This window comes from Ornithorhynchus anatinus, chromosome 1 (assembly GCF_004115215.2).
Source record: "Ornithorhynchus anatinus isolate Pmale09 chromosome 1, mOrnAna1.pri.v4, whole genome shotgun sequence".
In the NCBI taxonomy this organism is placed as follows: Eukaryota; Metazoa; Chordata; class Mammalia; order Monotremata; family Ornithorhynchidae; genus Ornithorhynchus; species Ornithorhynchus anatinus.
The window spans coordinates 139484050-139498234 of NC_041728.1; the positions used below are offsets into that span (position 1 = coordinate 139484050).

At 35.6% G+C, this 14185-nt stretch overlaps 1 protein-coding gene across 1 annotated transcript in view; it reads left to right on the top strand.

Moving 5' to 3' along the window:
* The window catches only part of NLGN1 (neuroligin 1), a 762025-nt gene that overhangs the window by 241726 nt on the left and 506114 nt on the right, over nucleotides 1-14185 (top strand). The window contains 1 exon segment of the mRNA XM_039913118.1: nucleotides 4810-4962. Within this exon segment, the coding sequence (XP_039769052.1) occupies nucleotides 4810-4962 (153 nt within the window).

Genomic DNA, 14185 nt, shown 5'->3' on the forward strand with positions numbered 1-14185 from the left:
TAAATTTCACCAGTTTTATAGGAAATGTTGTGACCCTCGTTGCAAATTTGAATTTTCAAACAGCCAAATTCATTGTTTAAACCAAAGTTCTAAGCCATTAATTGTTCAATATAAAACTTATACAACTCAGACTGTTGCTATTTTCTGTTATATTTGAGTCACAGGCAAGCAGAGTATTCTCAATTGTGAATTAGTAATTAATGGATATCACAATGTACTTGATGTCCAGAAAAATAGTAGTAAACTTTGTCCTATCTCTCGAGGTACTTTCAAGGATTTGGCAATAAACAGATCTAGACTCTACCAACTGCTAAGCATATTTGGTTCTTAATTCATTTATCCAGCAGTTTATTGTTGTTGGCCCACTGGTCCCCATACTAGAAACTCCACCATGCCAAGAATAATAATAGAATTGTACTTTATTAATAATTATTATTAATCACTTACTATGTGCAAAGTACTATTCTAAGCACTGGGGTAGATACAAGGTAATCAAGTTGTCCCACATGGGGCTCACAGTCTTAATCCCCATTTTACAGATGAGGTAACTGAAGCTGAAGCACAGAGAAGTTACAGATGAGGTAACTGAAGCACAGAAAAGTGACTTGCCCAAAACCACACAGCAGATAAGTGGTGGAGCTGGGATTAGAACTCATGACCTCTGACTCCCAAGCTCCTGCTCTTTCCACTGAGCCACACTACTTCTCTACTACTTTCCAATTGTTTAGTACAGTGCTCTGCACACAGTAAGCACTCAATAAATACAATTGAATGAAAGAATGAATAATATTGATGGTATTTGTTAAGCACTTACTATGTGCCAAGCACTCTTCTAAGTGCTGGGGTAGATACAGCATCATCAGATGGTCCTACGTAGGGTTTACAGTCTTAATCCCCATTTTACAGATGAGGTAACTGAGGCACAGACAAGTTAAGTGGCTTGCCCAAGGTGACACAGCAGGCAACTGGCGGAGCTGGGATCAGAACCCACATCCTCTGACTCCCAAGCCTGTGCTTCTCTTTCCACTAAGCCACGCTGCTTCTCGGTGTTATTGTACTGTACAGTGTTGTTGACAAGGAAATGAAAAATACAAGGCCATTGTAAATCAAGGCAACATTTCCATTGTAAAACTGATGGAATGAGCAATTAAACTAACAATGTACAAAGTTGTAGTAGTGTCTAACCTTCTTAATAGGAGGATCGATCTCAGATTTTTAAGCAATTTTCACAAGTGCTACCGCTGGACCAAAACTGACACTGGATGACAAGTCAAGATAGAGGATCTAAAATCTAGCTATTCAATAGTATTAAGCCAATAATGCTGTTCACTGGGAAGAATATGTGAAGAGAATGTTTGATAATTATGGATTAACAATCTGCATGTCGATTTAAAATAGGGTATATACATACAAAGAACCTGTACAATATGTAGGTGGTTCGATACTAAAATTCCATTTGGTTAAAAAAAAAAAGTGAACAATATCTTACTTTAAGCAGAGCATAGATGAAAATTTCTAGCTCATCAGGGACCAAGAATATTTAAGTTGTAACACTGTATATGTCTATCCAATTTATCCAATTATTGATTTACACTGGTCTTGTATTTTTCATTTCCCTGTCAACCACACTGTAAGTACAATAACATTGAGAAGCAGCATGGCTCAGTGGATAGAGCACGGGCTTGGGAGGCAGAAGATGTGGTTTCTAATCCCAGCTCCGCCACTTGTTTTCTGTGTCACCTTGGGCAAGCCACTTAACTTGTCTGTGCCTTGGCTACCTCATCTGTAAAATGGGGATTAAGACTATATTGATGATTCAACCATTTACTTAATGGTATCAAATTCAAAGACCAATTGTATTTCTTAAAATATAAATACTTTTTTTAATCATGAAATATGAAACAAAGAATACTCAGGTGTAATACTTTTCATCATCACCTAACCTTTTACATAAATTGGAATCATGGGAAGTTAAAAGGTTTTCCCTAAAAGGCAGAAAAATGTTAGCTGCATGTATTTGTTGCACTTGTTTCAAACTCACACTTTTCTCTACATTTTAAGAGTACACCTCCATGAAGTCAACTGGAGCCCTTATATTAGAATGAAAGAAATGGTCTCCTACATAGCTCAGATCGGAGAATCTCACTTTCACTATCTCTCAGCCATCTAAATAAGATGAGAAAATATTGCCTGCCAGTGACCCTGTTGCTCTTCCTATTTACTAAAATGACAAAATATATATCACTGCCTAGCATAGTTTTTAATGGAATACAAAACAGGTCTGAAATATATTTTATATTGTTTTTGATGGAACTTCATTACAAGCAATATTGAAAGTTCAGTTTATCAATACACAGTCCTCTTAAAAGGAGTTTTGGAATAAGAATCCCCATAAATGTTCAGAGATGAGCTATTTGATAGGACTATACAGTAATTACAAAAAGAAAACTTTGATTCCATTAAAATGCCAAACTCATATTTCCCTATTACACTAAGGAAGAATATTATCTATTGCACTAATTTAAAACTGTTTTAAATAAATAAATTTGCATCCTTACCAAAAAGTGCAGCTGAGGACTATCTTAAAAATATCAATTTAATCTTTATCATGGCCATTTTGACCTGAAAGAAGTGAGATGATACTCACTCTTGGTTAAAGGATTGAAGAGAGACCTTTAACAAACTTTTGAAAAAAGTAAATATTGAATTTGTTCTTATTGGCATCACTTGTGATTATACAAAGCACAGTCTCTAGTCCTGACAGCCCAAAATGTCAGTTCCAAATTATAAAGACACATTCCCTAAATAATTCACTGAAAGAGCCTTCTTTATAGTTTGGGCCTTCTTATTTTTATGATTGCCCAATTCATTTTATCATCACAGATAAGGGCTGTCAAGGTGCTGCAGTATTGTCTGGAGATGAGAAGAGTGGGTCTACCAAGATTTCATTACTTTTCACAGTTGGCAGCAGTGTAATTCTATGTAATTTTAATTAAAGAGGAATTCTGAAACCACCTCCCCCTGTGCTTCTTTCAAGCACACAATTAGCAGTGTACAATTTATACTGTGAAGTCAGTTAATTATCCATTTTAATAATTTATTATTGCTCCCATTTTTCCCAGAAATACTAAAAAAAAAGAAATGCACGTACACAATCATTTTCAAATTTGAAATTATTTTTCTGTCCCTAAGTATCAACTCGGTGATTATTGTCAGTACGTTGAAGTATACTTCAATTTTATTCTTAATTTTATGTCGTTAAAATCTACCCATTTTAAGAACCTGAATGATGTTAGAGAAATAAAGTTGGCAACTTTATGACATCCATGAAATCCACAATGGATAATTGCCAATTTAGTAAATGTAGAAAGAGCAAATGGGTCTGCTAACCCTGACAATGGAATTATACATGATCAATGAATAGTTTTTACTATTAGAAAACCTAGTAATCAGGACTGCTTTTCTTTAGTCAGCCTATACCATATTGTTAGTCTATACCATTTAGAGAAAGTTCCTTGCTCTGAAAATGCCAAAGTCTAATTTTTATCCTCTGCATTTGGCCAAAAACAGGAGCATTATCTGATTGGAAGCCATGCTTCCCACCATGTAGCTATATTCACTTGTCAATGTTAGAAGGTCCTATATCGAGTCCTCTGCCTGCAGGGCAGGCAAGTCAGAACCTGAATGACACTGAGAAATATAATCCCTTACTCTACCTTAACCACCCTCACCTCCCCATTTACAAAAACATGATTACTCTTGGAAAGAAGTCTGCTAAATCACCTATTTTTCACAGGAGAGAAATCCATTTACCCTTTTCCTTCTCACCCCCTCTCATTTCCAGATCAGGAGGGTAAGAGAAGATGAACCCCTTATCAATCTAAATACTTACATTTTTCATTTATAAACCAATTTTTTTCCTTTGACTTTGAAGGCATGCAGGCACAAGTCATTCATTTCATGGTGTCCTTGAAACTATGTTTTCCAGCCTGTCAAAACTATGTTAACAGTGGAAAATGAATGAAAAGCAGCATATTTTATCAAAATATTATTAATTTGGAGATATAAAAGGTCACTTTAATATCACCTCTTTCCTTGCCAATCCATGTGACAAAATGATAAGAATAATTTAAATTACTTATTGCTATATTTAGTAATAAAAAAAAATCTCATATCCAAGTCATGAGGCCAGAAGTTTAGGGTTTTGCTACATAAGCACTTACAATTGATTCATTCATTTGATAATTAATAGTTACCTTAAGTAGCAAAATTAACTCATTGCAACTTACAAATTGTTTTCATAATTACCTCCATCTCCTAGCAAATCATGGAACTTGAAAATGATTTAATATAATCATGTTGATTATGTAATGGGGAAAGAAGTGTTTTTAATTTATTTTCAAAGATTCAAATTTAGGGAAAAAAATATTGGAGGATTTTTGAATCATAATAACTCTAAGTCATGCTTTGTTCATATTTCAAAATGTTTTATTCAAAATTCAAAATCTGAAGCATGTCTGAGCAAATATATTAGTTATGCTCTCTTGATGCGCTTATTGTTGTCATCTCAGAAGACATTTAAGGAATACTCAGTCACCTACTTCAGTTATGACTAAATGTGCATGGGATCATAATTTATAACAGCAGTTCTTATGCACCACTGCTAGCATTTCATGAGTTGCTTGAGAAACACTTCAAGAATAGTACCAGATATATATGTAATTTTAACCAAGTCTTCAAGATGTAAACTACACCTTGCCTTTTTTTTTTTTTTTTTGTATAATGTGTAAATGCTTTTTCTTTTTCCAGACATTCGGGACAGTGGGGGTCCCAAACCAGTGATGGTGTACATTCATGGTGGGTCATACATGGAAGGCACTGGAAATTTATATGATGGCAGTGTCCTGGCAAGTTATGGCAATGTGATAGTCATCACAGTCAACTACCGACTTGGGGTACTTGGTAAGATCCTTCTTTTTCCATTATCTGTAAATGTGTGTGATGGGAGTGTTGTGGGTTTTTATTATTATTATCATTTCATCCTCACTGGCAATCTTATTCCAAGAGCTTCTTAATTACTTGCTAGCAAAGTCTCAGAAGAAATTTCTTAGAGGTTTGACCTCTGTTGTTAGCTAATTGTGACTGTGTCTATAATAAGGAAGCATTTACGTATATTACTCTACTGTTTGGTCCAAGACTTCTCTTCTACCTTTTTAACAGCTGTCTAAATGGGACTGAAGTAGTTGTTAAAGACCTGTCAGGGTACTGGTGTGACTATCAATAACCAATTCATCTGAATTGACAATTGTTTGGGAATTTCATAAACTTTATCACACAATCTGTGGAATCATATTCATAAGCATTTTGTAGAACATAACTGCTTTGTGTGAAAAGAAATGTTTGTTCTGGCCCTATACCCAAATTAATTCTTTCCACCAATGTTTTCTTGCTGTCATGAGTATGCAGCCTATAAAACAAAGAAATGCTTAATTTAATGCTCTAGATATAATGATAAATGGCAGTGCTGTTCTTAATCTTGGTTGGAAATGCTGTTTCTATATTCATTTTATGAATAATGGCTATGCAAGCAAAAAGTGATATAAAGAGTTTCGCCTTTAATAACTTTGCAGTCATGAAGGTATTTTCCTTAGGGATAATATTGGCTGTAATTAATGAAGGAATTGGTAACCAAGACATTATTGTCTTGCACAATATGTTTAACAATTGTACATAGAAGAAACAAGAACAATATAGTGTCCTTGGCACTAAAGGCTACAAACTCTTTTAGTCACTGGTAAAACAACAAAAATACACTAGTTACTTGGGTGTTTTGTTGTTGTTATTGTTGTTTTGCCAGTGACTAAAAGAGTTTGTAGCCTTTTGTGCCAAGGACACTATATTGTTCTTGTTTGTTCTATGTAAAGTTGTTATATATATTTTGGAAGACAATAATGTCTTGTCATTTAATCATATATATCAGCACTTACTGTGTGTAAAACATTGTACTATGTCCTTGGGAAAGTACAATATAACAATAGACACATTCCCTGCCCACAGTGAGCTCACAATCTAGAGGGGGAGACAGACATTAATATACATATATGCATAAATGTTTAAATCAACCTCTGATAATTCACATTTTTTTCTTTACTGTATAAATATAATTAAACTCAATCATATCCAGAATCCTCAGAAATGGTAAAAGAAAATAAAGGGAAAAAATGTACATTTAGAATGTGTATATATTTATAATTCTATTTCTCTTGATGCTACTGATTCCTGTTTACTTGTTTTGATGTCTGTCTCCCTCCCTTCTAGACAGTAAACCCACTGTGGGCAAGGATTGTCTCTACTGCTGAATTGTACTTTCCAAGTTCTTAGTACAGTACTCTTCACACTGTAAGCACTCGATAAACAAGATTGAATGAATGAATGAAAGAAAACAACATACAAACATTATAGTGATAAATGAAACATATTTGTATGAATGAGTTACATCTGGGTAGGTAGCTTTAAATTTTTGCAGAAGATCAATTATTCACACATATGTATTAATCATAGAAATCTGATGTTTCTAAATAGTATTAACTAAGAAGTGTTTCTCCTTGTTTGGTTTTACTAATACAATAATCCACTTTGAAGTGAAGTAAATACCATAAATCCACTCAGTTTTTATTCTATTCCTTTAGATTTTTTAAAGAAAAGAATACTTCATGATGATGACTCTGAGGAGTCAGTGTTTGTGGGTATTAAAGCCTGGAGTTTTCCCATTATTACCCCTGTATATTTATCCATAACAAAAATGACTGAAGTGTACTACATTTTCATTCAACTTTCCATCTGATCATCCTTATGTGGTGCATGATCTCTTTACTTGAATATATATTAATATGAATTAACTCATTTCAATCATTTTCTCTAATAATTATGACTATTATTTTTGATTCACTAAGTAGAACGTATTTCTTTGAGCTTTAAGCCTTTGCCATTGATGAAAATTTAAATTGAAACTTCATCCAATCATACATTTTTGCAAGAACTTTAGGCAGTGTGGTACAAAGGAGTGCTTTTCTTCATTATTGTTCTAAACATTTTATTAGACATGGGGTTTTAGTTGTCTTAAAGCATTTTGACATGAAGACATTCTGGGGATTTCATGTAGCTCTCAGCAGTCTCAAATGGAACTCTCTTTTGTCTTGGGTGCATCATGTGGCTACACATGGTTAGGGGTTTTACGTTTTAATCATGATAAGTGTGATGTCCTTTTTTAGTCTATTTGTATTTCTGAAGTCGAAAATTGTAACGTCAGTAGTAATTAGGTTTCAAGCTGCTAGTTGAAATGGAAGTGTCAGAGTTCCCAAATGCTTTCTTTAAGGCCAAAAATTCCATCTTTCTTTGTACCACCTCCTATTCTGTTTCTTCTCAGCCAGTTACTTATTTGTTAAGTGATGTAAAGTGTGATCTTTTTGAAAGGAAAAAGAGTATATTATGATTTTATATGAACATATTCTGTTTAGGAAGTCACCTAACAAAATTGTAGTAGTATTTGGAGCACTTTACAGTGCACCAATCCAATTGTTTGGCAATGTTTTTTTGTGGCTATCTTGTCAGAAGAAAATCTAATAATTTCAAGATAAATAATAGTTAAAATATTTTTATATGTTTTCCCTTTTCCCAACTGGTAAACCTCAAAGACCCAATAAATACAGATATACTTCTCATTTTCTATCTTTTACAATCATACAATGGCCATGTACATTTGTCAGAATTACTAGGAAAATCACTGGAAGCCTTGCTGATACCTAGGAATCTTAATCTGAATTTCTGTTTCCCAACCAATAATACATTCTTTGAGCAATGGTAAGTCAGGAGCACTGCACAACGTTGATAAAATCGTCCCTTTCCTCAATTCAAACGGCTAACATGTTGATCGAAGCATTTATCTTATCCTGCCTGATTACTGTGTCCCTTTTCTTGCTGACCACCCTGCCTTCCGTCTCTGCCCACTCCAGTCCAGACTTTGCTGACCAGATTATTTTACTACAAACCATTCCTACACCCTTCAAGACCCTCCAGTGGTAGTCCATCCATCACATCAAACAGAAACTCCTTACCATCAGATTTAAAGCATGGAATCATCCTGCCTCCTCCTACCTCCCCTCACTGTTCTTCTACTAACAATCCAGCTAGCATACTTCACTCCCAATCTCATCTATGTCTCCACTGACCTCTCATCTACATTCTGTCTCTGGCCTGGAATGACCTCCCTTTCCATATCTGAACAGACAATTCCTCTTCCCACCTTCAAAGCCTTACTGAAGGCACATTTCCTCCAAGAGGCCTTCCCTGACTAAGTTCCTCTCTTCCCCTTTTCCCACTCCCTTCTGCATCAACCTGATTTGCTCCCTTTATTTACCTCTCCCTCAACCCCACAGCACTTATATACATACCCATAATTTATTTATATTAATATCTCTCCCTCTAGACTGCGAGCTCATTATGAGCAGGGTAGGTGTCTACCAACTCTGTTGTAATGTACTATCCCAAGAGCTTAATATAGTACTCTGCATAAAGTAAGTGCTCAATAAATATGATTGATTGATGAGTTGGGCTTATTTGAAGAATCAGATTCTAATTTCCAGATTCTAATTTCCCTTGAAGTATATGACCTTCTCTAGCAATTGCATTTTACTACTTTCAATAGATTCTATACCTTCCTGATCATGAGATGTATTATCATTCTATTGCCTTTTCTCCGACCAACAGAACATAGTTGATGATTGCTTGAAAAAACATGAATCCTATAGCCAAATTTTAATTTCACCCAGATAACCCATTCCCAGCCTATGTTTTGAATGGAATGAAAAAATCATTTTATGGATTGCATAGCTGAAGTTACTGAATGAAATAATAGCATTTATTAAAAATTTTGATTTTCTTTTCACTTCAAGTAATAGCTTCTGCAAATGTCTCTTGAACTGGTTAATAAAAGGTAAAAATTCTGATAATACTGAACTTCTTCCATACAGTTCAGTTTTCTGTGTGAAGTGCTGATACATTGATTTTAATAAAGAAAATTTGCAAAAGGCCTAGAATGACAAGAAATGAGATTTTAATGTCAGTTAACATGTTGATAAACATACCTACATTTATATCATTAGAATGCTTAAAAATTGATCTAAACTATATCATTCACTATAGTAAATTTTCCTTTTTAAAAGCTAATAATTTGTGACTTATTTTCTAATATTCTGTTGTCATTCTCCCAGTTCTTCAAGTCAAAATAATAAGATAGTGTTTGTTGCCTACTACCTTAATGCTCATTCCACTCAGAATTAAATTGGTGTGTCCCAGAATACTGCAAGTAAGACTCTTTCACAGCCAAAGGTTCTAAGAGGTCTTAGAAGAAAAACAGTTTAAACCTACTCCAGCTCATCAAAAGATTGCCTAGAGGCTGCAGCAGTGATTCATGGAAGCTTTTCCCTACCTTCCAAGTAAGGGACCTTGTTCAACTTTTGTTCATTTAGCTCTCCCAAAGCCTATATAAATTTGCCATTTAAAAATATCTATGGTTAGCCTCTAAAGAACTGAGCCATGTCTCAATGAAGAGCAATATCAAAAAAAAAAAAAAGAACATTGATTTTGTCAGTAAGCTTTCCTATCTTCCCATATTAAGGCTATGAAAAAACATCTACAGCAAAATTGTAGCCTGTTACAATGTATGCACCATATGAGAAGGGAAATATGTCAATAAAAGGAATTCTTGTGGTTTCATTAGTATAAAGAAAAACAATTTTCCCTGCTGGGAAAGGATATGTAGAGATTTTTAAATTCTTTAATTATGCCATAGCTCTTTCAATAGTTAGATGTCGCTACATAATCAGCTTAAAATAATATGCATTGTTCTCTTAATTCATAACATGTAGCTTTCATTAAATGGTGGTTTACCCTGAGACACCTCTATTTTATGTGTTTCAAGGAACAAAGAATTTACATTCTGCCATACACATTTGGTTATAGCACATAGCTCTCATTTATTTTCTAATCTACGATATGAAATACAGTATTAGAGATGAGGAACATCTGATTTTAAGATAGGATTTTAATGTGCCCATATTACCAAAGCAATGAATATTTTACAAACATTACAAGGAAACCTATTTTTAACAGTAGATTCCTGGACGTTCTCAGTAAAGTGTGGGTTTAATAATTATATGGACAATCTGTTCAAACCATCTCAGTAAGACAGTTGTCTGTCCTATTAGAGCAAATGTTTCCAACTAGCTTTGATCATTTGTTTCAGGGTTTACAAACTTTACAATATTTATACTATATTTTGGTCTCACTCTCTCCTATCTTGTATCCTCATTAATCATGGAGAACAACTATTAGTTGTTGCTTATGCCTTACCCTTTCATATAGTTAAAGACTTTTTGAGTTCCATTTTAATACTCTTTTTACTCTCTACAGTCTTCCCAATCCAAGCCACCCAAAACATGGACCTAAGTTTTTCCACTACTTCAATTTGCTCAATTTAACATTGGTACAGGCCTGGCCACTAAGAAGCCACAACTGTGTGTAGAGTAGAGGAAGTGCCATTGTCCTTTCTTCCGGGTCCTCCATTATAACCCTGGAAATTCTCCAGGAGATTGAACCTGATCACAACCTTCCCAAAGGACCTTCTCCTACATCATGAGCCACCTCAGGTGAGGACATGGCAATTTAGGGTGATAGTGCTTTTCTCCTACTCTCTCCCAGCACCCTGCGTGTGTTACCAATCCTTGGTAGAAAGTGTGGTGATATTAAAATATTGATGCTATTTTCAAGTAATGCAAAAAGGAAATTTAATTTAGATGTCTCGAGATAAATGTTACCATTTTCTATTGCTAAAGTAACAGCTGATCATGCATGAATTTAATGGGTCAGCGGCATAAAGCTTTCAATGGAATTTCTCAACATTCATTATATATATAATGTTCAAGCCATTTTCTGTGTCTATGTTCACTTAATGTGAGCATAGAACTAGTGCTTGACCTTGGAAACTTATTCACCTAGAACTCTTTACTTATAGAATTCAGTGTCCTGAGTAAGACATTTTTAATGCATCTGAAAATATAAAAGTACAGTTCCTGAATTGTAAGAAAATAAGACCAATTATCATAGGAATTGCCTCTCTAAGTAGGACCAGCTCAGACAACCAGGTCATCATGGTGCTGGCATTCAGGCAAGGACCCAGAAACCTTTCCTTTTTTCCCTGATAAGCAACTCTAAATCAAAGATGAAACAGTGAACTGAGCTTGAAAAATTATTAACATGGAAAAAAAGGCAGGCATAATTTTGTGGGATTACTACATCAATTTCAGCATTCAAATTCATCAATATATTCCCTTTGATATGATCAACCTTTGTTATACGCCAACATTTTAGACCAGGAATTGCCTTATGTTAAATTTCTCCTCCATGAAGTATCCTTCCTTAACTTTTTGTAATGTGTGTGTGTGTAGATTCCCCTTGAGTTTGAAGATAATGCTTCTGACTGGGATTTTATTAGTGTGTATGGATTTGACTGATCAGACCAAGAGGTGACTAAACAGCTCTTGCTCGTGATGTTTGTAGAAAGATGAGTCTTACAATACTGTTGCATTCATTACTCACTGGGCCTTCTTGGTGTCACCATCTTCTCGACACCTATGGCTGCCTCCCAACTGCCCCTGCTATGCATCATCCACAATTTTGTGGAAAGAGAACACATCTACCAACTCAGTTGTATTGTACTCATCCAAGGACTTAGTATGATGCTCTCCACACAGTGTCATTAATAAATTCCATTTATTTATTAAAAGTTTTTTTTTCATTTTTACCATCATTTCTATGATTACCACAGGGTAGCTTTTTTGACATCATCTATTTTCCTCAGTCTCCTCACTAGTGAAGTAGTTCTGGGGTGAGATCATTAATTTAATGCTGGTAGTTAGACTGATCCCCAGATTTTTTTTTTTTCGGTGATAGGCTGGCTACTTATTGTGGCAGATGATTTCTAAGTCAAAATGAGGGATCTATGGTAGGTTCTGGTCTCTCAAATTTAATACAGTGCTCTGCATGCATGCAGTAAGAACTCAATAAATACCATTGATTACTCTGTACACCCTCAGTTTAATGTGAAGGTATCACTCTCTTGGAAATGCACAAAAGATTCAGGATTCAGAAAAACTTAGCGAGGATGATCGTATCTCCTTGTCAATTTGGCATGACCTGAATGCGTGACTTTCCTTCCCCTTCCTTCCCTCAAGAAAACTTCAGCTTCTGTAGACATTGCGTTTCTCCTTCTCTATCAACTCTCTTCCCCTCTTCAAAGCCCTACTGAGAGCTCACCTCCTCCAGGAGGCCTTCCCAGACTGAACCCCCCTTTCCCTCTGCTCCTCCTCCGCTCCCCATTTCCCCCTCTCCCGCCCTCTGCTCTTCCCCCTTCACCTCCTCTCAGCACTGTGCTTATTTGGATGTATTATTTATTACCCTATTTATTTTGTTAATGAGGTGTATATCTCCATGATTCTATTTATCTTGTTGATGTTGTCTTGTTTTGTTTTGTTATGTTTTGTTTTGTGGTCTGTCTCCCTGGTTTAGACTGTGAGCCCGTTATTGGGCAGGGATTGTCTGTACCTGTTGCCAAATTGTATATTCCAAGTGCATAATATAGTGCTTTGCACATAGTAAGCACTCAATAAATATTATTGAATGAATGAACATTTCCTTTTTTCCCCCCTACTCTAGACTGTAAGCTCATTATGGACAGGGAATGGTTCGGTTAATTCTGTTCTGTTGTACACCCCCAAGAGCTTTGTACAGTGTTCTTCACATAGTAAGTGCTCAGTAAATACCATTGATTGGTTAATTGCTCTTCACACTTTTAATATTTTTGTACTGTATGCAATGAAGGGCTAAAATTTAGAAGAGCTAATTTTCTTGTGCTAAATGATATTTAGATAAACAAGTTTTTGTTTTATATGCCATCTTTTCTCACATCATTCATTTTCCCACCTGTTTCTTCCTCTTAACTGATTACTAGCTTTCTTTACACTTGTCTTCCTTCTTTCTCTTTGCATGCTATTACTCACCTTTTATTCTTTCTTTGTCAATCATTCCCTTTTCTCAGAAAGGAACTGTACATTCCTTTAGCTCTCTGGGAATCACAAATTAATTTTGAGCTTTATGTGTACCATCCAGTTTCACAAGGATGATTTCAATTATTCATTACTAAATCTTCTCCATGGAGTTGTTTAAAGTATTCATAGTCTTCATTTTAAGACTTTTCTTTCTTGGCCAGAGTCAGGTCCCAAGTGGCCAACTCGTTACCCGAGATTATATTAGAGGGCTAGTTTCTTGGGGCCACCGAGGGAATGATCAGCACAACTAGAAAGTAGATACTTTAATATACAACATGCAATCAATTCAAAATTAAAGATTCAACTATAGCAACAAACTGTACTCCACCCAACCCAGGCATAGAGCTTTCCTACCACAAAGTGATCATTCTCGGCCAGTGATCAGATCCTTAATGAGTCAGGCTGACAAGGGTGTCTCCAGCATAAGAGGTCCTTCAAGCCTGGCCTGTCTCTGCCTTCCCTTTTGAGGACAGTGAACAGCAGCACCGATCTCCTTTCCCCCCTCCTCTTATATTATTCTTGTTGACCATAACATCAAGCTTCTTCCAGGTTTGCCCTAATCTATTACTACCAAATAGCTTGTTCAGTTTTTGACAATTTGGGATAGTAGTGCAGTTTTCTTTCTTCTCTGTTTTTCTTTCTTCTCCGGTTTTCTTTCTTCTCTGACTGCTAATCCGGGGTCCCTCCACTTTGGCAGGATGTGATAAGCAGAAGAAGGCTGTGGGTCATGTTTATTGAGAGAATTAATTTAGAAACTAGATTAGAGGTTGAGTTAATGTTAAAAAGACTTAGTCTCAAGAAGTGGGTCTAGGGTTCGAGTTAATGCCGGGGGTTTTAGTTTAGCCTATTTTTCTTCAACACTCCATCCTGGCCACAGTGAGAGTGTGGCCCTGGCTCACTTCCAGTATCCGGGCTGTGACTAGCCACTGGGAGCCTAAAGTCTGACATCCTTTACATAGATGTAAACAACAGAGTACTGGGCAAATCAATAGCCATAATGATAGGAGGAATAAATTATCATT